Source organism: Oryctolagus cuniculus, chromosome 12 (assembly GCF_051225735.1).
Source record: "Oryctolagus cuniculus isolate XC-2025 breed Fujian yellow rabbit chromosome 12, ASM5122573v1, whole genome shotgun sequence".
Classification (NCBI taxonomy): domain Eukaryota; kingdom Metazoa; phylum Chordata; class Mammalia; order Lagomorpha; family Leporidae; genus Oryctolagus; species Oryctolagus cuniculus.
This window is the reverse complement of record NC_142878.1, coordinates 11,536,857-11,564,284: the sequence shown is the minus strand read 5'-3', so window position 1 is coordinate 11,564,284 and position 27,428 is coordinate 11,536,857. Positions and strand designations below refer to the sequence as shown.

General features: G+C 49.9%; 2 protein-coding genes across 2 annotated transcripts in view; both read right to left on the bottom strand.

Moving 5' to 3' along the window:
* The window catches only part of ENTREP2 (endosomal transmembrane epsin interactor 2), a 384,436-nt gene that overhangs the window by 103,669 nt on the left and 253,339 nt on the right, over nucleotides 1-27,428 (bottom strand). Inside the window, exon 3 of the mRNA XM_070053528.2 lies at nucleotides 9,252-9,362. Coding sequence (XP_069909629.1) covers nucleotides 9,252-9,362 — 111 coding nt within the window. The remainder of the gene's footprint in view (nucleotides 1-9,251; nucleotides 9,363-27,428) is intronic.
* On the bottom strand, nucleotides 16,595-17,824 carry NSMCE3 (NSE3 component of SMC5/6 complex). The gene has a single exon (XM_017348362.4). The coding sequence runs from the start codon at nucleotides 17,765-17,767 to the stop codon at nucleotides 16,940-16,942; it is 828 nt and encodes a 275-aa protein (XP_017203851.3). The 5' UTR covers nucleotides 17,768-17,824; the 3' UTR covers nucleotides 16,595-16,939.

The following is a 27,428-nucleotide window of genomic DNA, read 5'->3' as shown; positions in this document are numbered from 1 at the left end:
ACGGAAGACTCTCCTCAGTCCTTTCTGTGCCGTACATGGTGTAACTGTCAAAGACACAACACGTTTTCCGCTTAAGGTGCATTATTAATGTTTGTGCCTGCCACTTTCTTAAGTCATATCAGAAACTGGAAAACTGCACCCCGGGGCTATAGCCAGCCTACAGCCCGTTCCGATTAATAAAGTTTTATTGGAACACATTCATAACCCCTTGCTGACTTGCTGTCTGTGACGGTTTTTGTGCTACAACAGCAGACCTGAGCAGCTGCCAGCAAAGCTTGAAATATTTATTTTTGACCCTTTCAGAAAAAAAAAATTGATTCTCGTTCCAGATTACCAACAACAGATCGAGAGCTGACTTGTAGTTGCCGATGCCATAATGTTCCTGACTCAAATGAAAGCAATGCTAAGGTGCCAAACAGCACTGGGGAATCTTGAAATCGTCAGATATTCTCTCTGGCGCTAAGTATAAACACTTGTAACTTTGAAATTATGATCAGAATGCTACAATAAATGGATGCTTAGCTTTCTAAATAGCAATTCTGAGGAAGAAAACTCAGTGTCTGGCCCACGGTGGGCTTCAAGCTCCCGGCAGTGTGGCAGCCGCGCAAGCGGGGGCTGCAGGAGACTCGGCAAGGGCACACGTGGCGCCGTGCACAGCCGACCGAGCACAAGCACACGTGTAAGAAACAAAAAGGAGGGGCCGATGCCATGGCTCACTTGGTTAACCTTCCACCTTCTGGCGCCGGAATCCCATATGGGTGTCAGGTTCTAGTCCCAGCTGCTCCTCTTCCTGTCCAGCTCTCTGCTGTGGCCCGGGAGTGCAGTGGAGGATGGCCCAAGTGCTTGGGCCCTGCACCCACATGGGAGACCAGGAGCAGGCTCCTGGCTTCGGATTGGCACAGCGCTGGGTGGCCATTTGGGGAGTGAACCAACGGAAGGAAGACCTTTCTTTCTCTCTCACTGAAAGTAACTCTACCTGTTAAAAAAAAAAAAAAAAAGGAGGTGCTGCATTGGGGGTGTGGCTTTTAATGTAATGCAATATTGCATTAATATATCCTTGTAAATGATGTAGATTGATTTTTTAGTGGGCCGACACCGTGGTGCAGTGGGTTAAAACCCCAGCCTGCAGTGTTGGCAGCCTATATGGGTGCTAGTTCGAGTCTCAGCTGCTCCTCTTCCGATCCAGCTCTCTGTTGTGGCCTGGGAAAGCAGTGGAAGATGGCCCAAGTGCTTGGGCCCCTGCACCCGCGTGGGAGACCCGGAAGAAGCTCCTGGCTTCTGACTTTGGATCAGCTCAGCTCTGGCCGTTGTGGTCATCTAGGGAGTAAGCCAGTGGATGGAAGACCTTTCGCTCTCTCTAGCTCTACCTCTCTCTGTAACTGTTTTTCAAATAAATAAAAATGAATCTTTAAAGAAAATTTCAATAATGGCTATAACCAGATCACAAAATACGATCATTTCATAGAGTGTACTCCCCAAGCCAAAACAAGCCAGCTCCAACACAGCTCCACTTCAGGAGACACTGATGCCTAGAAAGGGGAAAAAATAAGAATCCCCAACAAAATTATCAGCCCCCCACCCCTCCTAGGTGAACTCACAAATAAAAGCAACGGTAGAAACCGTAATAGCCAAGCCAGTCGCGCCTTCTTCCCTGGCTACCACATATTTATTCTTCCTTTCTCATCTCTCCTGGGTTGCAGGAAAAGTCCTTCGTTAATTACTTTCAGCAGAAGGGGCTGCACCCTGAACTTCACCTCCCAGAAGCCAGGCATTGCACAGGGAGGCACACACCAGGGAAGAGCCTGACCGTGAATTCACCAATCAGAAACACAGACAGGCAAGACAGGCGGTGCAGCGGCATTGTGCTTTCCATCAAACACCTGTGCAGGTGTCAGATCTCCCAGGGCCTCTTCGCTTTTGCTCTAGGGGGCAGAGGTACACACGAGGAAGCCCGGACACAGACGCAAGAGATGTCCAATTAGTGTGCAGATCACAGGCACAGGCGGGCTGGGGGCTGTGCACGCGCTGTGGCTAACAAGGTATCACACTGTCCCTGCGGGGTGATGAGTCTCATTAAAAGGAACTTAGGGTCAGAAAGAGGCTGCCGTAGCCAGAGATAAACACAACAGAAACCATGCTATTGTTTACTTAGGAGGAAAGGTGCTTCGCCGATTCCCAGGGAAAAATATTTTTGCACTTACAGTGATGTGGCTACAGAGTAAGAGCTTATATTTCCTACGACGTGGCACCCTGTGTTCACGCCTTCACTATGACTCCTAGGCTTTGCTCTAGGTTCCTCCCGGCTCTTCTCAGTGCAAGAGTTTCTCCCACATTGGCAAAAATAACCCAGAAATAGTCTTTACTCCTGTGGCCCAGTGCGTCTCCTACTCCTTTTCTTTCAATAGTTAGCGGAGGCTGAGCCCTCTATGAAACAGAAGCGGAAGTGTTTGCTAATGGCCGGGGGCACAGGTGGGAATCTGACGCCAGTTTCCGCGAGCTGCATCATTTCGGAGAAGTTATTCTGTGCCCATGGTCAGGCCTGCAACAGCAGAACCGCGCAATGGCCTGGCCACGGTCCAGCACGGGTAAACACAGTGAACTGGGGCAACGGAGACTCGGCGTTGCTGCCTTTGAAAGAACACATACCCCTGTGTACTCCCACAGCAACGGCCAGAGCAGGCCGCAGAGCAGGAAAAACACAATGCATAAAGTATCATTTAAATAAGGCTATGTGTTTGGGTATGCATGCAAACACCTTAAAAAGTCCGCAGAACATGGAATTAAAGTGTTTGGGACAAAAAGCTTGAAAATCACACATACAAGGGGTGTGTTAAGAAGTCACATATTATGAAAAAAAGTGCGTGTGGCTTTCAGAATTTCCTGCCCCAGTGACGGTGACTTTCGATGGAAATTTTCCATGAAGTTGTTGAAGTACCCTGGTACACACCCATCTATACACACACACACAGGACGACCTCGGCGCACCAAAGGCAGTTACTGAGGAGTTGCTGAGTGCGAGGAAGACAGCGACCATGGGAGACTCTCCAGTTCATTCCAATTTGTGGATTGTTTGTCTCTCTTACCAGGAGAATCTATCAGTATTTTATTTCATATTCGAAAAAGGAAAAAAAGTAATGGGACTCGGCATCTCTGCATTTAAGACAAAATATGGATTGACAGATTAAGATGCATTAGATGGTACTGACTGTCCTGGGACGGCCCTGTCCGTTACACTGCATCACAGTGCAGTCAGAACCGTGGGACGGCAAACCGGCGACCTCTGCAGCGTGAACCCGAAGACCAGGTCCTGAACATGAGGTTGTTTACAAACTTCGCTTTCTGATGCTATAATGTGCACAAAGCATCGAATCGAGTAAGAGGCATCCTAGAGAGCATTTGAAAATCAATAGTTTTACATAATTGATTTAACTGAAACAGCACATTTGCTTAAAAACCCTAAAATGAGTTCTCCACTTCCTCAGGGGACTCAGGAACCGTTGGGACACAGTTGCTCCCTGATGGCACCAGCAGTGACACAGGTCCTGGACACGTGACAAGGACCACCCAGAGGAGGCCTCCCTCCCTGCTGCCTTGACAGCTCTGGATGGGCAGGGAAACACCACGGAGAGAAGATGACAGAGCAGGGACCCACTCCGGGCAGGGTGATGGGAAGGCCCTTTCACTCCCAGGGATGGACCACCTGTGGGGAGGATGGGAGGAGCCACCAGGGAAGGGCTGGGAGGACCGCTGTGGTGCCACCTGCAGGAGCAGCTGGCCTGGACTCCCGGATCTAGATTTTATGAAGCTCTCTCACAGACACTAAGTGAGGTTTTGTTTTGTTTTGTTTTTTAAGATTTTATTTATTTGAGAGGAAGAGTTACAGACAGAGAGGGAGAGACAGAGAGAGGTCTTCCATCAGCTGGTTCACTCCCCAGATGGCTGCAATGGCCAGAGCTGGGCCAATCCGAAGCCAGAAGCTTGGAGCTTCTGCTGGGTCTCCCTTGTGGGTGCAGGGGCCCAAGGACTTGGGCCATCATCTACTGCTTTCCCAGGCCATAGCAGAGAGCTGGATCACAAGTGGAGCAGCTAGGACTCAAACTGGTGCCCATATGGGATGTCGGCACCACAGGCAAAGGCTTAGCCTACTACGTCACAGCGCCAGCCCCGTCATAAGAAAATTTAAACTCAACAAACTTAGAATATATATTATATATATATAGTTTTAATTTACAAAGTCTTTGTTTGAAAGTGGAATAGACAGAGCTATCACCCACTAGTGCACTCCTGAAATGCTTGCCCAGGGCAGGGGCTGGACTGGGGCTGACCTGACACTAGGAGCTGAGAACTCAACCCAGGTCTCTGACGTGGGTGGCAGGGACCCACCTGCTGCCTCCTAGGGACTGCGACGGTAGGAAGCTGCCTCAGCAGCCAGAGCCAAGTATTGAACCCAGGTTCTCCAAGGGGGATTCAACCACCCCAACCCGTAGCAGAAGTGCTAGGCTAAATGTCCACCTTGCGCTTTGTTTTTGCTTGAAACAAAAGGTCAGAAAACATACTAAAAATTATTCCTGTACAGAGAAAATTCTAGTAGGTTGCAAAAAGTGGAATTTAGAAGCTGCATGCTCTCATGCAGTGGAATTAGAAATTAAAGGACAGCAAAAGAACACAAAGCCCAGCCACTGAGGAACGTCAATTCCAGGAACACTGGGGTTAAAGAGAAAAGCAACAGGAAATGTGCAAACTAGAATTCACTCCACGAGATCGCCGTGAGGCTGCATGGATTTCAAGTCTTCCGGCAGCACAACACACTTATCTTTTAATTCCATTTCCCAGGAAGAGTGTGAAGTGACCCCCTGTATCAGCAATACCCACGGGAAAACCCACAAAGGACGAGTCTCAGGACCGTCACCAACACTAATAGGTGGGAAATAAACAAAATGTGCCCCACGACAGCAGGAAAGACTGACGGAAGTACAGATGAAGAAATAAAGACTCAAAAAGGAGCAAGCTCACTAAAGAAAACACGGAGCGATCTCTCAGGGGAAAAAAACTAATCTGAAGAAAAGATAAACTTTAGTGTTACAAATGAGAGAAGTCATCTCCGTTAATTTAATGGTTTTCAGAAAAATTCTTAGCAGTTTTATTTAGACATAATTCACACCCCAGACGATCCACTGGTTAAGAGTGCATTGTCTTGTGTCTAGGATCTTCACAGAATAGTAGGACTACAGCGAATATTAGGACATTCTCATCCCCCCAACAAGAAACCTCGCACCCCACACCCTTTCCCCACGTTCCCCTCCTTCCCAAGCCCCCAGCCCTCAGCAACCATTCACCTGCGGTTTTAATCCCCCAAGATTTGCCAAGAGGTTTTTTTTAAATGATAAATGGATACCTTCTGTAGGTTTAGAATAAATCAGAAAAAAATCAGGTGAAACAGACAGTGTTAGAAAGACATTAACAAAAACTACCCAAGAAGGTAAAGAGAACACAAATAATATGATGACCACACAGAAACAGGGTGAAAAGCAGCCACATAAATCTGCAAGACGCCCAACACCAGGTAATCCCCAGGCTAAACAGCTGCAGGGCATGGTCACGGCTAATGCTCCCTGTTTGCATTTCTCTGAAAAGTGAGCGCAATTCTGATATGAAAAGGGAGACCGGGGAAGCAGCGCATGGTAAGCTGCAGGTCAATCTCATTTCTGAATTCAATGCAACTCTTCAATAAAGCATTGGCAAAGCGAGTCCAGCACAGCACGTGGGGCCCTGGTCACAGCGGGCGTGGAGGGCGACCTCTGCAGTGCAAAGGCGATTCGGTGCCAGGAATCCCATATTGCAAACCGCTGCGTTAACACCCACGGCATCCTTGCCGGTGTCAAAGGACGATGATACAGTGTGCGTGCATTCTGATTAAAAAAAAAATAAAACCTTAGGGAGCCAGGATGGAAGCAAATGGCTCCAGTGAACGAGGGCATCTCTCAGGAGCTGATGGCAAACACGACTCTGAACGCCCTGAGCCCCCGGGAGCGACCGCAGCAGAGTCAGGGGCCCAGCACGAGGGTGTCAGACGCCCCCAGCAGCCTGCACAAACCCTGGCTCGCGGAAAGGCGGGCGTCCGGCCGGGGCTCAGGCACGCTTGCCCAGGGAAAAGGCTCTCAAGTTCTGCCTTCTCACACTGCTGCTTCCTTCCTGGGCAACCACGAGGAAGCCCCGTGTGGGCCTCAGAGCAGCTCACATCACTGAAGCCGCGTGTGGGCGGAGACAGGGCCTCCGGACCACCCCGGCGGCGCTGCACCTGCTGGCCCCTACCCCGGGTGCTTCGCGGAGCTCTGTCAGCGGTGAGATTCGCAGAAAGCCCCTCGGGGCAGAGCGCTCGGTGGCGAGTCACGGAGCGCTCCGGGTTAAATCGGGTGCAGGAAATGGATGAGCAAACGCCAGTGCCCGGATGTCATTTTAACAGTTTCACCCAAGGCAACCGAAGTAACAAAATGACAAGATGCACAGATACCGGAAAGCAGGAGCTAATGTCATCACGTCTTCTGAGAAGGATTCAGTTGTATATTTACCTGCGTGTAATAAAAGAATTACCAGAAGTCTTAGGCACTGCTGGTACCTTCTGTAATATAAAATAAATCAAAAGATTCACCTCTGGAAAAAACAATATTTACAATACCTAGTACTAAACTTAAAAATATGGAAGGTCCACATGTACGTTTTTAGAAATTGATTTGTGAGGTAGAGAAAGAGACAGAGACCTCCCAGCCACTGGTTCAGTTCCCAGAAACCTACAACACCGGGCAGGGCCAGGCTGAAGCTGAAAGCCAGGAACTCAATCCGGGTCTCCCTTTCGAGGAGCTGGTACCCAGCCCCTGGAGCTATCACCTGCTGCATCCCAGGGACTGCGCCGGCAGAAAGCCGGAGTCGGGCGGGAGCCAGACACTGCAGCCCACGTTTATTTTTAAACCCCGTAGGACTGAGATGCTATTTGTGGCAAAATTAATTCTAGGTAATGTGCAGATGGGAAAGACTGATGCTCACTGTGGAGGAAATGAAGTGGGGAAGGGCTTTTCTCCAAACCACATAACCCAGAAAAACCACAGGGTAAAAATACACAAATGAATAGAGTCCATTTGAGTGCATAAAATCTCCATACAGAAAGAATAGACTGAAAAAGCCAAAATGGAAATAAGCTACAGAAAAATCTGTATCTGCAACACATATTAACAATAGCCAGTTTCCTGGGAATAAAGTACATTTATGTAACTATTATAATTTTAAAAGTCACAGAAAATTAGTCACTGAAACTAAACTGGCAGTTACCAGATAAAGAAATATAAGCAACTCATAAACAAATCTAAAGGTGCTCGACTTGACTGTCAGTTAAAGGAATGAAAACCACATCACAGATCTTTTGTCAGACCAGTAAAGACAGAAAAGAATTTCTGATGATACACGGGAGTTTGCATGGGCTCAGCCACACGCTGTTGGCCAAAGTATGAAATGGTGCCCCGTTCTGGAGAGCAATTTAGGAATAATTCTACATTTCAGGTGCACTCACATGTGTTGGCCACAAGGCTGCTCCTAGTCATTTCTTTTCCAGATCTGTCTGCGCATCGCTGTCGTGAGCTGTTCCACCCGCAGCACGTCGGCCAGCTCCCCGAGCAGAGGCCGACACTGACCCGGGGATGTGCACAGAGGGCGATACTCTCTGCCGTGTTTGTTTCCAGAAAAAACTAGAAACATCTCCACCCTACCCTTCACTAAGGGGTAGCTCAGTTATCACACGCCCATCCAGTGGACCTCCCTGCTGCTCTCTATTTCGCCTCAGGGAGATCTGCACCCGGGGATGGGGACACAGTAGCAGCCATGTACATGGTCGAATGACAAAAATCAGTGGGATTGAAGGTGTGGAGACCAGATGCCCACGGGTGTAAAAATAATCCACACACAACCGCCTGCGCAGACAATGCCTTGAGAGGTATCAAAAAAATAAAAATACAATCTGCTTGCCATAGCTATTTCTGGCAGGGGTCTGCCAGGAGTCTGGAATAAAAGACATACTGAGGCAGGCACCATGGAACAATGGGTTAAGGCACCATTTGGGACACCCACATCCCATATTGGAGTGCCTGATTTGAGTCCCAGATACTCCATGCTTCTGCCTGGAAGGCAGCGGATGATGGTCCAAGTACGTGGATCCCCGCCACCCATGTGGAGTTCCTGGTTCCTGGCTTAAGGCTAATCCAACCCCGGCTGTTGCAGGTTTGGGGGGAGATCCAACTCTCAGTAATCATGAGGAAGATGGCACCATACTTACGATACTTCTGTGCATGTCATAATGGGCTAAAATAGGATCAGCATTCTCTGGTGCCCACTCAACAGAAAATAACTAGACTCAGCTCCAATAATCAGTTTGTGAAACCCCGTAGGTGCTTCTACATCGAGACGGTGCCAACTTAAGCTACACTCCTGCAGGTCTTTGTAGATAAACTGCCCCTTAGAAGGCCTCACTGCAGAACAGCTTCTAGAATTTCAGTTCTGACTTCAGAATGACAGCTACAGGCAGAGCAAGCAGACGGGCAGCCGTGGAGACACAGGGCTCTGAAAGGGAGCCCGGCGTTGGCTCAGAGATAAAGAAACACAAGCTCATGTCCCCATACCCAGGAACCATGGCCCCGTCAGGAGGAAAAGCGGACCCACAGCTGGATGTGAGAACACACCCTCCAACAGGTAGCACAGCACCAGGAACCGCCCGATCCCGAAGTGACAGTTCTATTCACCAAACCAGTTCCTGGCCCTCTGCAATGCACACAGGACGCTGCCTATAATTTTCCTAAATCTAAAAGAAAATTCTCTTTGTAGCCGAAACATGACAACTATGCTATTTTGATGCCCTCATGAAGCTCCTATGCATGTTGGTGCTTTAAATTGACTTGCAAAACTGTTTTATCAAAACTCAGTGCCAATAACAGTGCAACCCATGCTGAAATGTAACAGTTACTGAAGTCATTTATTCTAAACCAGCAACACTGCGGTCCTTAAAGATTTCCTCCTGGTAACTGATTTGCACGTAGATCAACCCTGAGCAAATGTATGGAAATGAACTTAGGGAAATAAACAATTAGAAAACATCAGAATGAACAGAGTTTGCATGAGAACCCAAGAATACAATCACTTTGTGTTCATTTTGCTCTCCCGCACAATCAGAGCCCATGACCTTTCAGAAAGGTTTGCAATTCATTGCTCACCAGCTGGCAGCCTGCCAGGGAGTCCACGAGCTGGGCGTTCTGACAGGACAGGATTGAACCAGCCAAATTCAGCATCACGCACACCGCAGACAGCAGCATGAAGAAGGTGATCTGCAAACAAACCAAACACTGATTAGTCACCTGGAGAGGCGTCACGGGGAAGGACTCGGCTTTCAGAAAGCTTCCAGTGGATCGACCCATTACGTGAAGCACACCCGTGTGACCTCAAGGAAAACAGCCAGCGGTTTCTCACAAATTCCAAGGCCACATTGTCTTCAACAGAAAAAGCGAAATCCGCAAAACGCCACGACAAGCTGTATCGTGAGTGCATCCGAAACCTATTCTGAGAAAATATTTTAGAAGCTAAACCCGACAATACTATGCATTGCATGCTTTCAACAGCAACCAGGTAGACGTTAACGAAAACTGGAAGAATAGTTACTGAAAGGCCGCTACTTCATCAGCCAGCCTCAACGATTGATCAATAACTCACAGCCAGCTGGGTCTCGTTCATGGCCCTGGGCCCACAAGTTACCTTGTAGCAAACTTCAGATATCATAACCGCATCCTCAGATGTTTCAGTGTGTGCTTCTAAAGAAGACTCTTTGAAAGAAATAAAATACTGCCAGCACATCTATGCTAATTCATTAACACCACGAAATATTCAGGACAGCTGCTTAGCGTAATGGTCAAAACGCCACTTCAGACGCCCACATTCCATACTGCAGTGCCAGGGCTCACGTCGGGCTCCGCTCCCAACGCCAGCTGCCTGCTCATCAGTGCCTTGGGAGGCAGCAGAGGATGGCTCAGGGGGTCGGTCCCTGCCGCCCACCTGGGCAGCCTGGATGGCGTTCCCAGTTCCTGGCTTCTGCTTGGCCCAAGCCCAGCTACTGCAGGCATCAGAGAGTGCATCAGAGAACGTAGAACCTCTGGCTCTGCCTTTCTGCCTTTCAAATAGCGCAGATAATTAAAAGCAAAAAATATTAAATATTCATGTTTTCGGATGGCCTCTTTTTTTTTCCACTCTGAATCAGGTCACACAGGACACCGGCAAGGTGCATACCGTGCATCTGTTTGTTAGGCTTCTCAGATGGTTTTTAAACTATGGGATTCTCCAGGAATTTACTGAAGAAACCAGCTCATCTGTCCTATACAGTCTCCTACAGCCTAACCTTTCTGATTGTAGCTCCCTGTCTCTCTCGATGTTTCTCTGCTTCTGGTATTCGTGGTTAGTATGCTTCCATCCAGATGTCTGGCCAAATTCAGATGGAAAGGTGAATACTGGGGCGGGCGCTGTGGTGTAACAAGTAAAGTCGCCGCCTGCAGTGCCGGCATCCCATATGGGCACTGGTTCGAGTCCCAGCTGCTCCATTTCCGATCCAGCTCTCTGCCATGGCCTGGGAAAGCAGTGGAAGATGGCCCAAGTCCTTGTGCCCCTGCACTTGCATGGGAGACCTGGAAGAAGCTCTTGGCTCCTGGCTTCAGGTAGGAGCAGCTCTGGCCATTATGGCCATCTGGGGAGTGAACAAGTGGAAGGAAGACACCCCCCCCCCCCCCAGTGTAACTCTTTCAAATAAATAAATAAATCTTTTTTAAAAAAGTGAATATTTTCTTTTTGTGATGTTAGCAATCATTTTTGATGATCACTTAGATCCATTATCAGGGTTTCCAAAACAGCACCAGTCCACCTCCACCATTTCATCCCTGGGAGTATGTTTGCAGCATTTCCCCTCGTGAACTATTTTGCCATCCCAAAGAGTAGTTCATAGAGAAACAAGATCTACATTTGATCCTGTTCATTTTCCAGATTTTGAAATAGTTGATACAGTAACAGATTTTTTTTGACAGAGTTAGACAGCAAGAGAGAGAGAAAGGTCTTCCTCCTTCCATTGGTTCACCCCCAAAATGGCCACTACGGCTGGCGTGCTGCGCCGATCTGAAGCCAGGAGACAGGTGCTTTTTCCTGGTCTCCCATGTAGGTGCAGGGCCCAAGCACCTGGGCCATCCTCCACTGCCCTCCCAGGCCACAGCAGAGAGATGGACTGGAAGAGGAGCAACCGGGACTAGAACCCAGCGCCCATATGGGATGCTGGTGCCACAGGAGGAAGACAAACCAAGTGAGCCACGGCGCCAGCCCCACTGTTGCAGATTTACCAAAAAAAAAAAAAAAAAAGCAAAAACAAAAAAACCCCACAAACTTAGGGTAATCTTCGTGGTTATTTAACACTCCTGCTGTGCTTACGCAGATTAATTAGAACAAATGGAATGAAATAACGCCATTTTTCTGAGCTCAAGAATAATCTGTAAGATTAACATCATAATCAGTGGGAGGGGCAGGCTGTCAGGAAAACTGATTAAAAACTTTGAGGGGGGCTGGGGCCGGCACTGTGACAGAGGGTAAAGCCACAGCCTCAGTGCCGGCATCCCATATAGGCACCAGCTGCTCCACTTCTGATCCAGCTCTCTGCTATGGCCTAGGAAAGCAGAAGATGGCCCAAGTGCTTGGGCCCCTGCACCCCAATGGGCAATCAGGAAGAAGCTCCAGGCTCCTGGCTTCGGATTGGTGCAGCTCCGGCTGTTGCAGCCAGGGGGAGTGAACAAGTGGACGGAAGACCTCCCTCCCTCCCTCTGCCTCTTGCCCTCCAAGCAAATAAATAAATTAGAAAACTTTGAAATGGGCAAAAATTTCTACTATCTGTCTCATGCACTCCTCCAGTTATTGGTCCTCTTCTTTCTTGTTTTTGAAAACTGCAGCTGTAGAACACTGAAGGTAGCACAAGTGATTGACACAACCAGTGTGAGTGAACCGTGTCTGCTGCATCTGATCAGTGCTCTGCGGATTCTGATGCTCATGTCTATTTGTAGAGTTGTTTGTGTGCTCCTGGTGGCCAAGGTGTGTGCAGGGTGCCTTCGAACTGCTCGTAATAACTCAATGGCTTCCTCATTCAATGCCAAAGCTCATGTAAAACGCATATTATGCAAAAAAATCATGCATCGATTTCCAAATTTTCTATGCCACAATAAACTTTATAATCTTTTACCTCCATTTTCCACTAACTTCTTTAAGTACCCTCATGTGCTAAGGAGAAAACTAGAATATCTCACATTGCTGGAATTCAAATGACAGTTATCACTCAGCGTGCAGTGACGACACACAGTTAAACTGCCTCAGTGCCTTGGAGAAATGGCTAATCCCAGGTCCGGGGCAGACAAAGATCCAAAACAAGGCTGAATGATTTTTCTGTGCCCAAAATGTAAGGAAGGGCTCAAAGAGGGAGGGAGGCATGCTAACGACACAGATACCAGCTTCAAGGACAACCGGAGTCTCAAACTCCATGAGAGACCGGAACCCATGAGCAAATGCAGACGACACGGGTAGATGAGGAACCTGAACGTAAGGTGAACACGATGTTTGAAACACACGTGATCTCCAGGCAAGGGCCTGGCTTATTATAGAGGAAGCGGAAAACGTCACCGTGCAGAGGCATGGCAGAAAACCCGCCTTAACCAAACGCCTAGAGTTACAAACAACTGGACAAACTGGAATTCTGCATGGCCCGACAGGATCCAAACAGAACGCGTGGCTTCACGCGTGTGGTGTTTCTGCCAGAGACACACCACTCACGTCGGACTGGGCCCCCTGCGTCTCAGGACCTGCTGTGAGGAGCCCTGCACTCTGCAGTGTCCGGTCCATGAGCGTCAGGGACAGACAGCGTGGCTGACCGCACGCTGAAGGAGACCATGGGACAGCCCAATGGGCTCGAACACTCCAGGGACAAACTTTGTACCATGCTTCCAACTTTCCATGCACTTGACACTATTTCTAAATAATGATAAAAATTTACTTTAATCTCAAAATTGAATAAAGAAGATGGAGTATAACTCCCTTTATGTCAGAAGACACAATATTTATATAATTTTAGTCAATTTTGGAGAGAGGGATACATATCTTCGAGCTGCTGGTTCACTCTCCAATGGCCACAACAGCTGGAGCTGGGCCGATCCTAAGCCAGCAGCTTCCTCTGGGTCTCCTATGTGGGTGCAGGGTCCCAAGCACTTGGGCCATCTTCTGCTGCACATTAGCAGGCCACTGGATCGGAAGTGGTGCATCCGGGACTTGAACCAGCACCCATATTATGCCAGTACCGCAGGCAGTGGCTTTACCCACTACACCACAGCACCAGCACCCAAAATACATACCCCTTTTTAAAAAATTGATCAACAAGAAAGATTTGTCCTAAGGATGCAAGAATGGTTAAACTTCAGAAAAATCTGTATTATAATACCAAAGTACACAAAAAAATACCAAATTTACAAAGAAGTTGAATCCTATTAGCCATTGGAATAAAGAGCATATGTCAAACTCAAGCCTTTCACAGAACAGGTGCTGTGTTGCAGTGGATTAAACTGCTGCCTGGTACGTAGGCATCCCATGTGGGCACCAGTTCAAGTCCCAGCTGCTCCACCTCTGAGCCAGCTCCCTGCCAGTGTCGGGGAAAGCAATGGATTATAATCCAATGGATTATAATCGCATAGTATTGGCAAGTGGACAGCAAATAGTCCAATCCAGTCCTAGCCATACATTTATTTATACATGAGGCCTCTCTACATAACAGAGGGTATAATAAATCAGTATGGAAAGAACAAAAAAAAACTGGTGCTGGGCCATGCATAGGGGGGAAATATAAAAATTCTATGTATTTCACATCACATACAAAAAGCAAGTTAAAAATGTCAATGATGATCAAAACTTTTAACAGCCAGGAAAAATACTCAAAAATGTCTTTATAATTATTAGAACTGGGGATGGTATCTTTTTCTAAAGACGTATTTATTGGAAAGAGTTGCAGAGACACAGAGATCTTTCCACCTGCTGGTTCACTCCCCAAATGGCTACGGCAGCTGAGGTAGGGCTGATCTGAAGCCAGGAGCTTCTTTCGGGCCTTCCACGTGGGTGCAGGGGCTGAAGAACTTGTGCCACCTTCTGCTGTTTTCCCGGACTAGAACGGGTACCCACACAGGATGGCTTCCAACGAAGATGGCTGCCTAACCCACTGTACCACAACACCGGCCCCAGGGAGAATTTTTCTTAATGATTTATTTTATTTATTTGAGAGGCAGAGAGAGGTCTTCCATCTACTGATTCACTCCTCAAATGGCTGCAACAGCCACAGCTGGGTGGATCTGGTAAGTGGAGCAGCTGGGATCCAAACAGGCGCTCACACAGGAGGTCAGTGTTGCAGGCAAAGGCTTAACCTGTGTCACAGCACCGGCTCCCAGGGAGAGCACTTAAAAGCATTTTACGAAAAACAGCACTTATAACTTCTTTATGACAAAAAAAAAAAAACAGACCATGTGGGAGAAGGTATGTACACTGGATGAATACACAGAACATGAACCGTACAGGGCAACACAAACAGAGAAAGGCCTAAAAGATATGAAACCTGAGGGTCGAAACAGCTTCAGGGCAGAAGGTAAAGGTTAGCCTTCCTAGCTGAAGCAGCAGGTGCGCGTGAGCGTAAACATGAATCCTCACTGCGCCCTCACCAGGATGGCTGCACCTACACGAGGGCTGGGGATCGGGAGTCGGGGGAGGCACCCACCAAAGGCTGGGGAGTCTACCTTGACACAAGCTCAAGGGCAAGTTGGCAGCGCCGGCTCCACTGGCTTCCAGCTGAAATCACACATTCACCAGCAGAAAACTGGAAAGAACCTGACTAGTCTTTAAGGAATGGATTCTCCCTCAAGAAAGAACAATATGAAGCAAACCTACAGATACTTACGTGGCTAAATCTCCAGACGACGATGAGACGGCAAGTTTTGTAAAAGGGTAGGACACCACCTCTAAGCTCTTGAAGCCCATTCATTGCAAACAGATACACACGGTTACAGAATGACACACCAGCACAGTATCCATTGACTTGGTGGTGAGAAACCAGGGGTGTGGTCTGGTTTCTTATGTTTTTCTATCTTAAAATCTGAAACTGTGTGACTGTACAGTTACCTCCTCTGTGGGGCTGTGTGGCTCAGACAGAAGCGGTGGTGGGTGCTGGGTCATCCTTTTCATGGACCGCCTGGGGAGAGGGCTCTCAGCCTGCACTGACCGCAGGCAGGAGGTCATTCACCCAATGAAACGCCCAGACCAACAAGACTTCACGGAGCAGTGACAGCCACTGATGACATCAGCGCTGACCCAGCAACCTCTCTGGTTCCTCCACGGCCACCAGCTACCAGCGGCTCTTCCAGAAGGTCTACTCCCCTCTTCCTGGAGCCCCCACCTGTCTCCTCTCAAGGGAGCTAATTGGCTAATTGGCAGCTCTGCCCTAGCTCGTGATCACAGAACAAGTCGGAGAACCTGTGGTGTGAGGGGGGCTTAAAAACAAAAACCACACCAGGCAGACTGCCATTTCCCTGCACCAACACAAACCCACCTTTCCCCACAGACGCCCTGCAGTGCCTTCACAGAGAGCATGTCGCTAGAGGTCCCGGAGCAGTGCACTAAGACACTCACTGTGCCAAGGACACAGATGACGTCATCACTCCTCCCCACCTGAGGAGCATAAACCTACCCCACGCGGCCCTGCTGAGGAGGGCAGGAGCTGTGACTGGGCCGAGCTGCTCCCAACCTCTCACCTCGCCTGCTACTGTGCAGAGGACCCTCCCCAGGCCAGGGGACAGCCGCAGGGCCCTTCCTCTCCCGCTCTCCTCGTGGGCTGCACTCGCCGTGCACCAGATGCCTTTCCACAGACCCACACAGCGCAGTCAGGCTAGGACAGAGGCCCGACTTTCCTAGGAGCGGCTGAGAACAGTTAAAAGTCGGCACACACAGGAAGCAGCAGCTCCGGACTAAGAAGAAAAAAAATCTTCTTTCTGAATAACTTTACAAAGGGGCTGTGACAGGAGTCTTAGGTAAACTTCCCTGTTCACGCCGGCATCGGCCACCTCACAGGCTAGGCCCCGTCAGTTCACACACCTGGGCCGTCCGGCAGGCAGGTGGGTCACTGACCGAGACACACATTTCACACCGTGAAGCTACGCAAATACTTTTTTTACATCAACTTCTACAGAACGCTATGAACATTAATATGCAAGAGATTTAAAAACGCGCATGACTAACCACTTTAAAATACAGCATTTATCGTTAACGGCTACGTAGTTAGAGGGAAGAAAAGCCGCCCAATGGAACTGAGCGATGAGCCACACAGCTGAGTAACAATCGTGAGCCCAAAACCCTCTTGGAGGCACAGGAGGCCATCGCTCGGAGTCACGGCCGCGGCCCGGGGCAGGAAGCCTGTGAAATCCGCGTGTTACTCTAACAAGGACAGACGGTTCTAGTCGCACGGTCAACTTTGCAAACAGCTTTATTTTCCTTACAAATGGGGGTAGGAGACGTGAAATCACTTCTCTGCTTTTATATTCTCGGCACCGAGGTCCTGCGCTCACGCGCTTTCTTAAACACCTGTCCCAGGGCACGGCACGCAGCGCTCCGGTTAGTCTTACAAAGCCAGCAAGATTTTATACAAAATAACAACACGACGGCAAAGTCTAAACCGGGGGTGGGGGCAAAAGCCGCCGCTCCCCCAAGCCTGCTTCGAGGCGGCGGCCTGGGAGCAGACAGCAGGGGCCGGGGGAGGCGAGCCCACCCACCCACCCACCCCCGGGCGCCCCTCCCGCCCGCGCCGCGGGCTTCAGCAGGTGGCGGCCGGCCCGCTGGGCTGGGGCTGCGGCCGGGCCCGGCTCTCCTCGTCCGCCAGGGCCTCGCAGTACTGCGCCGGCCAGTCCTTGGGGTCCTGGTTGTGCACTTTGGCCACGAACTTGAGCACCTTCATCTTGCTCGTCTCCAGGCTGGTGCGCGGGCCCCACTGGAACTCGTAGTCCACGGGGTCCGTGTGCGGGATCCGCCGGTACTCCAGGTAGCGCTGCCGCACGAAGTCCTCGGTGAGCAGCTTCTTGGGGTCCCCGAAGACCACGTGCCGCTTGGTGGGGTGCACGCCCAGCCGCCGCAGGAAGTCCCACACCTCCGTCTCCTTCACCGCGTTGCCCTTCATGAAGATGAGCCCCAGCACGATCATCAGCAGGCCCGTGGTGGGCGTGCCCTGGTCGCCCCGCACCGCCGCGTCCTCCTCCACCGGCTCCAGCGTGTTCACCAGGATGTACGCGTTGCTGCGGGGCTCCAGCTCCACCAGCTTGTAGCCGAACACGTACTGCAGCCGCTCGCCGGCCAGCCGCAGCAGGTCCGGCAGGACGTCCTTGTAGTCGCCCAGCACGTGCTTCGCGATGTCCGTGCGCTTGATGGGGATCTTCTTCTGGTCCTTGACCAGCAGGAACTGCACCAGCTCCGCCACCTTCAGCTCCAGCTGCTTCTGAGTCCTGGGCCCCACCGACGGGGCGCTCAGCGCCTCCTGCGAGCCGCCCGGCCCGCGGGACGTGCTCGGCGTCTCCTCGGCGGCGCCGCGGCCCCCGTCCCTGTCGGCCTGGGAACTGGACCGGCCCCGGCTCCGGGCTTTCTGCAACATGGCTCCAGGCAGCGGGGCGGGGGCCGCAACGGCCGGAAGCGGCGGGGATTGTGGGTCGGCGCGAGGCGCCAGGGGGCGGGGCCACGCGGCGTGCGTCCCCGTGCGTGCTGCGTCACGGGGGGCGGCGCTGGGCATGCGCAGCCGCGCCTGCGGAAGGGCGGCGCGGTGCTGCTGGTGGGAGTGATGGGTTAATCGGGTTAGAAAGAGACCACCAAACTCCTGCTCTAGGGTGCGGCTAATTTCAGGCCCGCACGGGCGCGGGGCGGTTACGGGCGGTATTAAGAGGTTTAGCATCGGGCGCCTTTGTGGATGGAGTGGCCGAGGCCGCCACGGCGTGGGAGGCTGGAGCGCCCGCTGCGGCGCAGACCGTGGAGGTCGAGACACGCGAGCCGCAGGGCGTCCTTGACCTTGGCGCCCGCCCTCGTGTCCTCCGGGGTGTGCGGGACACGAGGGGCTGGCGGCCACTGCCCGCGGCGGGGGGCCGGGGAACGCGGCGCCCGCGGGCACGGCCCTGGGCCCGCAGCCACGCCCGGGGCAGGACCCGGAGACATTCCCACTTCCTCGGAGGCCTCGCGGATGCGAGCTGCGCTAACGTGCATCTCCTAGACGCCTTCATTGCAAACTCCCCAGCCACTGGGATCCGTAGCAAAGCGCACAGGGGGTCCGCGACGTGTGCAGTTTGCATGCATTTTCAATTGTGCAACGCGTCGTTCCATTAACTCGAGCGATCAGCAATCTGCTGGCGCGCCTACAGATTTTAGCAAGTGTGTTTCTTCTCGACTTGCAAGGAAACTCAATTTCCCCGTCTTTTTTTTTTTAAAGCTACCGGGAAAATGGGTAAACTTCTCTAGGAACTAAATTAAATTGAGTTCCTCTTTAATGCAAATATATTCCGCGGAAAGCAATTCAGAGCCCATTATTTGAATAACAGCACCAAAGCACAGCCTTATTAACATTCCATTGAAGGAGAGTCACATAAAATTTTTGTTTATAATTCAATATGAAAATGCAATCTGATAATGGCACCCACACCACCCCAGTGCTAACCGTGAAGTCTTAATCCACGCTGTGGTGCAGTATGATCAAAATGCTAGCTGGGAGCAGTCGCTCTCCCACACCGAATCCACCGAAGGGGCCCCTCGCGGCAGTCTTAATGAGAGGCTGCCGCGGTTAGAGTGTCCCGCAAAGTTCATGTCCCCTAATAGTGCTGGGGGGTGACGAGGGCTCTGCCAAATGAGCAATGCATTTTCCCCCAAGCGGGTCAGTATGCAGTGACCGGTCCTCTCCTCCTCGTCCTCTCGCCATGGGCTCTCTTCACTTTTACCTTGAACTTGCTCATTTCCAGAATTGTGAGCCAGATAACATTCTGCTGTTTCTAAATGACCCACTCCGAGGTATTGTTACAGCAACACAGAAAGGACTAAGTGGCCTAAGTATCATCCAGGCATTTTTTTTTTTTACAGTAAGAAAATGCACCTGCTTGAGTTTCCTTGTAAATTGAACTTTGTACTTAAGTTCAGAGAAGCCTCCTGCAATCTAGAATTCTGTAAATCCTTCCATGCATTAGAGTCAGTTGTACCCCAGTCAAAAAAAATAATTCAGCAACCAAGAGATAGGGGAGAAATGGAGAGAAAGGAACCTGTGATGGACAGTTGAGTTATGCCAGCCCAGCCGTCAGGCTGCTCTGTGACTTGTGAAAATCAGCTGTATCCAGCAGCTTCCTGGCCAAGCCACAGGCTCATTCCTCCAAGGAGATGGGAAAGATGCAGTTTCACGATGCTTTTCATCACAAAGCCTCTCTCTCTACTTTGTCCTTAAGAATGCAAGTAAGAGGGTCTGCACGGTGGTGTAGAAGGCTAAGCCTCTGCCTGCAGTGCAGGCATCCCACACGGGCGCCAGTTCAAGTCCCGGCTGCTCCACTTCTGGTCCAGCTCCCTGCTAAAGGGCCCGGAAAAGCAGTGGTAGATGGCCCAATGATTTGGGCCCATGCACACACGTGGGAGACCCAGAAGAAGGTCCTGGCTCCTGGCTTTGGCCTGGCCCAGCCCTGGCTGTTGCAGCCATTTGGGGAGTGATCCAGCAGATGGAAGACCTTTCTTCTCCTATTTATGCTTTTAAAATTAATAAAATCTTTTAAACAGAATGCAAGAAAGCAAGCACAGACATAAAACAATGGAATTCAATGAAGTCAGGCACCACATGGAGAGATCACTCAGGCCCACATCCCACCTCTGGGGAGAAACGGTGCTAGCACTAAGAATGACAACCAACACAGCAAATAATGCTACCAAGGTAACTGGATCAGACCCTAATCCAAGTGGTTTTCAGGTCTTCATTAAATCTCTTAAAACAACCCTTGGAGACACGTGCATTTACTATGTTTCGTCTCATGAGTGGAGACACAGAGAAGATTAATTATTTTGAGGTCCTACGGAAAGTTAAGTGGTCAATCTGGGAACTGCCTCTGGGGCCTGGGCTCATATTCTGGGAGAGAACACAGACACCGTGTCCTTGAAAAACCAAGGTTTTAGGAAGCAGGTGCACCTAGATTGGGAACCTGCTGGACACTGCAAAAGTTACCGACACTCCCGGGCTTCAGTTTTCAAATCATCCAACACAGACCATTACTCCTGGCTTCAGGGGGATCAAGACGGCTGCCAAGTACCTCACACAGGGCCTGGTAGGGTAGCTGATAAAGATTGGCTTCTTTCCAGGAGTTTATGTTATGGAAGATATCTGAGGACGACACAAGTTGAATGTAGTTGTGGGAAAGGCGGAGTTTTACCTCTATGCCTTGTAATTCCAGCTGAGCCTGGAAATTAAATGGACATAAAATAGATTACTAGGAAAGCAGCCTCCAGATTCAATTCAGGTTGTGTCTCTTATCCAGAATGCTTGGGTCCAGAAGTGTTCGAGTTCCGGTTTTCCAGATTTGGGAATGTCTGCATGTAAATGAGATACCAAGGGCATGGGACCCAAGTCTAGACATGAAATTCACTTGTGTTTCACAAACACCTGATGCACATGGCATGAAGATAACTTTATACAACCTCTGTAACACGTCTATATTCAGACTCATCTGTCACATGTCAGGTGTGGGATTTTTCCACTTGGCCATGATGTTGGAGCATCTTGGATTTTTGGATTAAGAGCGCATAGTCTGTGGAAGTTTTACATTTACATGATAAAAAAGTAACACACGGTGGGCAATGTTGTGGTGTAGTGGACTAAGCCTCCACCTGCAGCAAGTCCCGGCTGCTCCACTTCTGATCCAGCTCCCTGCTGTGGCCTGGGAAAGCAGTGGAAGTGGCCCAAGTCCTTGATCCCCTCCACTCACGTGGGAAACTCGGAGGATGCTCCTGGCTCCTGGCTTTGGATTGGCCATTGTGGCCATTTGGGGAGTGAACCAGTGGATGGAAGACCTCTCTCTCTCTCTCTCTCTCTCTCTCTCTCTGTAACTCTACCTCTCAAATAAATAAATTTTTTAAAAAGAGCAATACAGGAGCCCTGGTATGGAAATGAAGACCCAAAGATAAATAAAACCTAAGCGCCTTTATACTGGGTTGAACGAAGAGTGGTAATTGCAGCCAAGTAAGCTGTGCGAGGAGACTCAAGGCAGAGTTATTTTAACAAGGTTGTTTGTGCAGAATTCTCTCAGCTGTGACTGTCCATCTCCTAATGTTGCTTTTTCCTGGTACAGGGAAGGCATCTCACATGGAGTTTAGCTCCTATTTTCAGGACGGAAAGAGAAGATTAAAATACCCTTGGATCTGCTGTGTTGCAAATGCCTTTAGCTCAAAGTATTCCTTATGCCAAAGTGGCATATTTTGGGCTACCCTTTGGTAGGAAGATGTTCACTGCAGTGAAACACATGCACCCATAAAATCCGGGGAAATTCTGCAGATACACACACGTTTCAAGATGCTATTAAAGTTACTTGCTTTTAGAAATAAAATCCAATGTTGATTTTCTTGCTTGGGAAATAAATGAAAAGCACGTCCACAGTGAAGGTTGAGTTCACGGGGACACCATTTCATGGCAGTTACACATGCTCCAACTTTCAATAAAGTCAGTGCAATTTGAATACGGCACCTGTGACTGTTTAGGCACTGCAGTAAAAAAAGACCAGTGATTAAAAAAATTTTTTTCCAAACGCTTGATGTTAATCTTCTTCATGCTTTATTATTAGACCAAGAAAAAAATAATCAAAAAAGCTTTGAGGCAAGAACAGCTAGCAAAGATCTCAAATGCACTGAGCGAGGCAGTGCCTATTACCAACTGCTCTCTAAACGTCTCTAAGTAATTAAATGTTTTATTTCATCTCCTTGGTAGCAAATGCCCGCCAAGAAGCTCTAATCATCTTTATTATCTAGGTTCTCCTCTCCACTCCCTGGAATTTCTTGTAGAACTAGAGAAAGGTTTAAAAAAAAATTTTTTTTTGGACAAAACACAGTGAAAAAGCAGGTGAAGCGTTTTTGCGAAGGCAGTGATCAAAGTTCGCGGCCACAGTCCAGGAGCAGCTTCCCCAGCGTTTCTAGTGGAAGCAAACGGGACACCACGCAACAAGTGAGCAGAGAATCAGAAGTGAGTGATCTTTGGTGGGGAGGCAGCAAGGAAAGCAATCCCGGTACTTAAATGTTTGCAATAAAGTTGCTGTGTGCGCTCATTCCACCATTGGTAACCAAGATCCTGAGCTCGCCGAGTGGCCCACCTGACAACAGTGTCTGCCTTATTGACGAACGCTCTGGGCAGGAGCAGAGCTTCCCTGGGCTGGAGGAAGCCGGCAGAGCCCTGAGCCCTGTGGAGACCCTGCTCCCCAAGTACTGCAGCGATCTGGCCCAGGATGTCTTGGCTCTCTTCGGGAATGTGTGTCTTCCACTTACCCAGCACCCTTTGCCTGTGAACGTCACTGAGGCCCAGAAAGTTCTGAAGTCACAAACACACAAGCTCTCTAGAGTGGCCAGGGAGATTCTTTGCTTGGCTTCTCCATCTTTTCCTTTAGGAGCTGTCTCCCGTGTCCAGGAGGCCTTGGCAGGACCCTGCATCCCCGCCCTGGCTGCACGTGATGAGGCCAGGCTGGTTCAGGAATCCAACCGGCATCCTTTTGGGGGAGTCTGCCAGGGTCTCTTCCCTCCGAGCTAGCCAGCTGATGAGTACAGAAGCCTAAGCATCATTGCCACCACTTGGGAATAACCTCCTTGATGGTGAGGCCAACTCCGAACAGATCTGAGAGGCAGTGAGACAGGCTCACGATGGTGCCGTCTGCGTCCCCAGGCTGCGGGAGGCAGCTGTAACCAGAGCGTCTCTCTCACTTCACCTGCCTCGGAGCTGGTTCCTGTCCCTTGATACTGCACAAGCTGCAGTGAACTCCGCGGAGAATCGCATGGTGCAGGGCGACAGGAGGCGTTCGGGACGCAGAGCTTGTCTCGCAGGCGTGGAGCTGGAGCAGGTTGCTCACCACCCACGAGGATTGTTTTTAGTGAGAGGTGAACTGAATGCAGTTTTTGTTAGGTTCTTCACAGTGTGGTTCCGGAGTGTGCTGACGACGTTAGCTGCTGGCAATCGGGGCAAAGGGAGACACACCACGACGTGTGTGCTCTATGTGGAAGGCGTACATGCGCTAACCTGGCGATGTCTCTCTGCACAAAGGAGCTGCAGGTGACTTAAGCATTGGTGAGTCTACGCAGCTGTGTTGCCCATATTTCATGCAGAGCATTTTCCCATGTGCCGCACCCCACAAGAAAGCAGACGTCATTCTTTTGGACTATACCTTAGCTAGAGCACAGCCATATCTACAGAGCAAAGGAACCAAGAAGGCACATGCAGATTGGAAAGAAAGAAGTAAACCTGTGTCTTCATGGATGGCAGGATCCTCATAGAGGGAACCCCTAGTAGTCCACTAACGTTAGAACTCAAGAGCTCAGCAAGGCTCCAGGATGCAAGAGCAATATACAAAAATCAGTTGCATTTCTATGTACTTGTAATGAACAGTCTAAACAGTGAAATTAACAGCCCCAATGATAGCAGCATTAAAACACTTAGGAGTGCATTTAACAGAAGGGCAACATTTATACTCTTCAAAACCAAGACACTGAAAGAAATTAAAGACCCAAATAAATGAAAAAATGTTCGTGGACCATAAGTCATACTATTCAGATGCCTATGCTACCCAAATTGATGGAGAGATTTAAGATAATTCCTATCAAAATTCCAGCTGATTTTTTATAGTAATTGACAAGCTAATCCTAAAATTCATATGAAAATGCAAAAAAAAAAAAAAAAGCTAGAATCATCTTGAAAAACAAAATTGGAAGACTCACACTTCCCAATTTCAAAACTCACTACAGCACAAGGCAGCATGCTACTGGTGCCGGCACGAGCACAGACATTCTGCTAGGGGCTCAACTGTGTTGTCCCCTCCCTCCCCCAAGTTCCTGTTTTAAGTCCCAGCCCCTAATACTTGAGCCGGTACTGTATTTGGAGAAAAGGTCTTTAAAGAGATTAAGCTAAAATGAGGCCATCGCAGGAAGCCCCTAATCCTTAGGAGCGGCTGCTTCAGCTCAGGAGACACCAGGGATGTACGGGCACTGAGCAAGGGGCCGCGTGGGGGCCCTGGGAGAAGTCGGCCATCTAAAAGCCAATGCGGGAATCCTCGGGAGAAACCCCGGTCCCAGACTTGCAGCTTCCAGAATTGAGAGAGAACAAGTACTCTACTGTGGCTGCCCAGCAAACCAATACCCATCAAGAGCGACGAAACGCAATTCAGGGCCCAGAAATAAACTCCTGCACCCACCGCCGGCTGAGCTGCAGAAAAGCATCCGGCGTAACCCAATGGGGCCACAGCAGACAGTGCCAGATACCTGGAGAGCCACGTGCAGAATAGATCTGAACCCTGCCTTCAACCAGTCACACAGCCAGCTCGCAGGGGACTGCAGGCCTACATGTTAGAGCTGAAATGAGAAAGCTCTTTCAGGAGGGAGGCCACGGGCCACCTGAACATTTATGGCATCATTCACAGGTCACAGAAAATTACCAACTTAAACATTAGCCTGCTACAAAGCTACTGAGTTTTCAGTCCTGCCCCTGGCTGCCTGGCAGGCCAGATGATTCTGTGGGCCTCATCCAGCGAGCAGGCAGTCGCTCCCCACCCCGGACAGAAACACAGGAGTAATCATCACGACCTTGACCTAGGCGATGATCGCTTAGTTCCAAGCCCAAAAGCACCGATGACAAAAGACGGACAAGCGGGACTCCAAATTTGAAAACACCTGTGTCAAGATACTCTCAAAACTGAAAAGACAATCCACACACCACAGGAGAAAACACTTGCAAATCACGTGTCTGATAAAGGACTTACACAGGTTATGTACACAATCCTTGTAACTGAGTAAACACAAAAATCCAGTTTTTAAAAGTGTTTCAAGGGGCCGGCGCCGTGGCTCACTTGGTTAATCCTCCACCTGCGGCACCAGCATCCCATATGGGTGCTGGTTCTAGTCCTGGCTGCTCCTCTTCCAGCCCAGCTCTCTGCTGTGGCCAGGGAGTGCAGTGGAGGATGGCCCAAGTGCTTGGGCCCTGCACCCGCATGGGAGACCAGGAGAAGCACCTGGCTCCTGGCTTCAGATCAGTGTGGTGCGCCGGCCGCAGTGGCCATTTGGGGGGTGAGCCAACGGAAGGAAGACCTTTCTCTCTCCCTCTCTGTAACTCTACCTGTCAAATAAAAAAGATATTTAAAAAAAATGTTGCAAGCACTTGGACATGTCTCTGAAGATCTAAGAATTTTTCAGCTGTGAAAAGGAACAGAGCACTGATGCATTGCAATGGAGGTGGGGGGGGGGGGCTCAAAGCAGAGGCCGAGTGGAAGACGCTGCTGCCCCAAGGCCAGGTGTTGTGTCCTTGCTCTTACGGGAAATAGCCAAGCAGGCAAGTCCGTGAAGGCATGGAGTGGATCCGGGCTGAGAAAGGGGGAGTGACCATGAAGGCACGGAGTGGATTCGGGCTGAGAAGGGGGAGTGACTGCTACGTGGTGCGAGACTCCTATATGGGGCAACAAAGCTGTTGTGAAGTCAGACGATGGTTACGTAACTTAAGCACGATGACATTAGGGTGGATACTTTCAACAGGTGCGATGCATGGTACCATGATCCTGTCTCAATAAGCTCTTAACAACAGCACCTCGAAGAGGGCCAAGCAGGAGATCTCTAAGTACCAGCAGATATAAAAGCCGTGAGAACCGTCAAGTGGGTGCAGTGCACATACCCAATATTTTGATTCATCACAACAAAGCTTTTTTTTTTCATTAAAAGGTTAAGTTAGGGGGCAGCCGTTTGCTGAAGCTGTTTAAATGTCCCTTGGAACACCCACATCCTGAATCAGGGTTCTGGGGTTTGCTCTGCTTCTGATTCCAGTTTCCTGCCAACAACGTGCACCCTGGGAAATAACAGGTGATGGTTCCATTCCTTGGCTCCCCACACACATGTGTAAGACCTGAATTGAGTTCTAAGCTCCTAGCTTGTTGGCCTGGCCCAGCCCCAGCTCCTGTGGGCATTTGAGCAATGAGCCAGTGTGTGTAAATTCTTTTCATTCATATATTCTCTCTCTCAAAAAATAAAAACAAAATTTGAAAGTTACACAACAGAGCATAGTCTACTGTGAAAACAATGATTTCCAGTCATTATGAGGAAATACCTTAGTTTACACTGTAGGCCATTCATGGGCATTTTAAAATACGCTGCGAAGTTTAAGGAGAGAGCAGTTCCACCCAGACTCCACCAGCCACTTCCGGGGGGACCGGAAGAAATCCTTTCCCGGCCAAGTCTCAGCCTCTCACCTGCAGAAAGGCAGGGCGGGGCTGGCGACCTCCTTCAGCTGCAGAGACGACTTCAGAGTCTAATCACAAAAAAACCTGAAGTCAGTCACGCACACAGGTGGGAGATAAAATAGAAAGCCGATCCTGAAAGTGACACTTCTTACCCAAATGCCTGGCTCCTTATTGTCAGACATCAGTTTTCTGGGGCACCCCGAGTTCCTCTCGAGCATGTGGTGGTAGAACGAGTTCTGACGTGGCTGTGTTTTCCCCTAAGTGACCCGAGTGTGCAGCTCATTGTGAAAACTGTTTCATAGCCCAGCACGCATAACTCACTCCAGGACATAGTCACAAAAATCAAGATAACATCCGCAACAGGATGTACGCGATTTGAAATGAAATTCCTCCCTTTGTTTTATAGGCGTTTTATAAAATCAGACACACAGCACTCAACTGAAGGTCAGATCTGCAGAATAAGCACAAGCTGTCGCACACACGCTTAAGCAAGACGTGTACGATATTATATACGTGACGGCTCACCTGACCCAAACCTCCACGTGACGCCACCTGCTGTGGTCGGGGATGGTCTGAGTGCATCCCCAGGAGTTCACGTGTCGGCATCCTGGTCAGCAGTGTGGCACTGTTGGAAGGCAGTGGACATTCAGGAGATGGGGCCCAGTGGGGGACCGTAGGTGGCACTGACCTCTGTGGTGACTAAGGAGGCTCCTTGGAAGGCCAGCGGGTCCTCACTGCAGTGGGCTGTCGTAAACGAGCCCCTCCACACGCTCTGGCATCCTCTCGTCACGTGACCTCTCTCTCCCCACCACTGGGACCCCACCGCATCGTGAGCCCCTC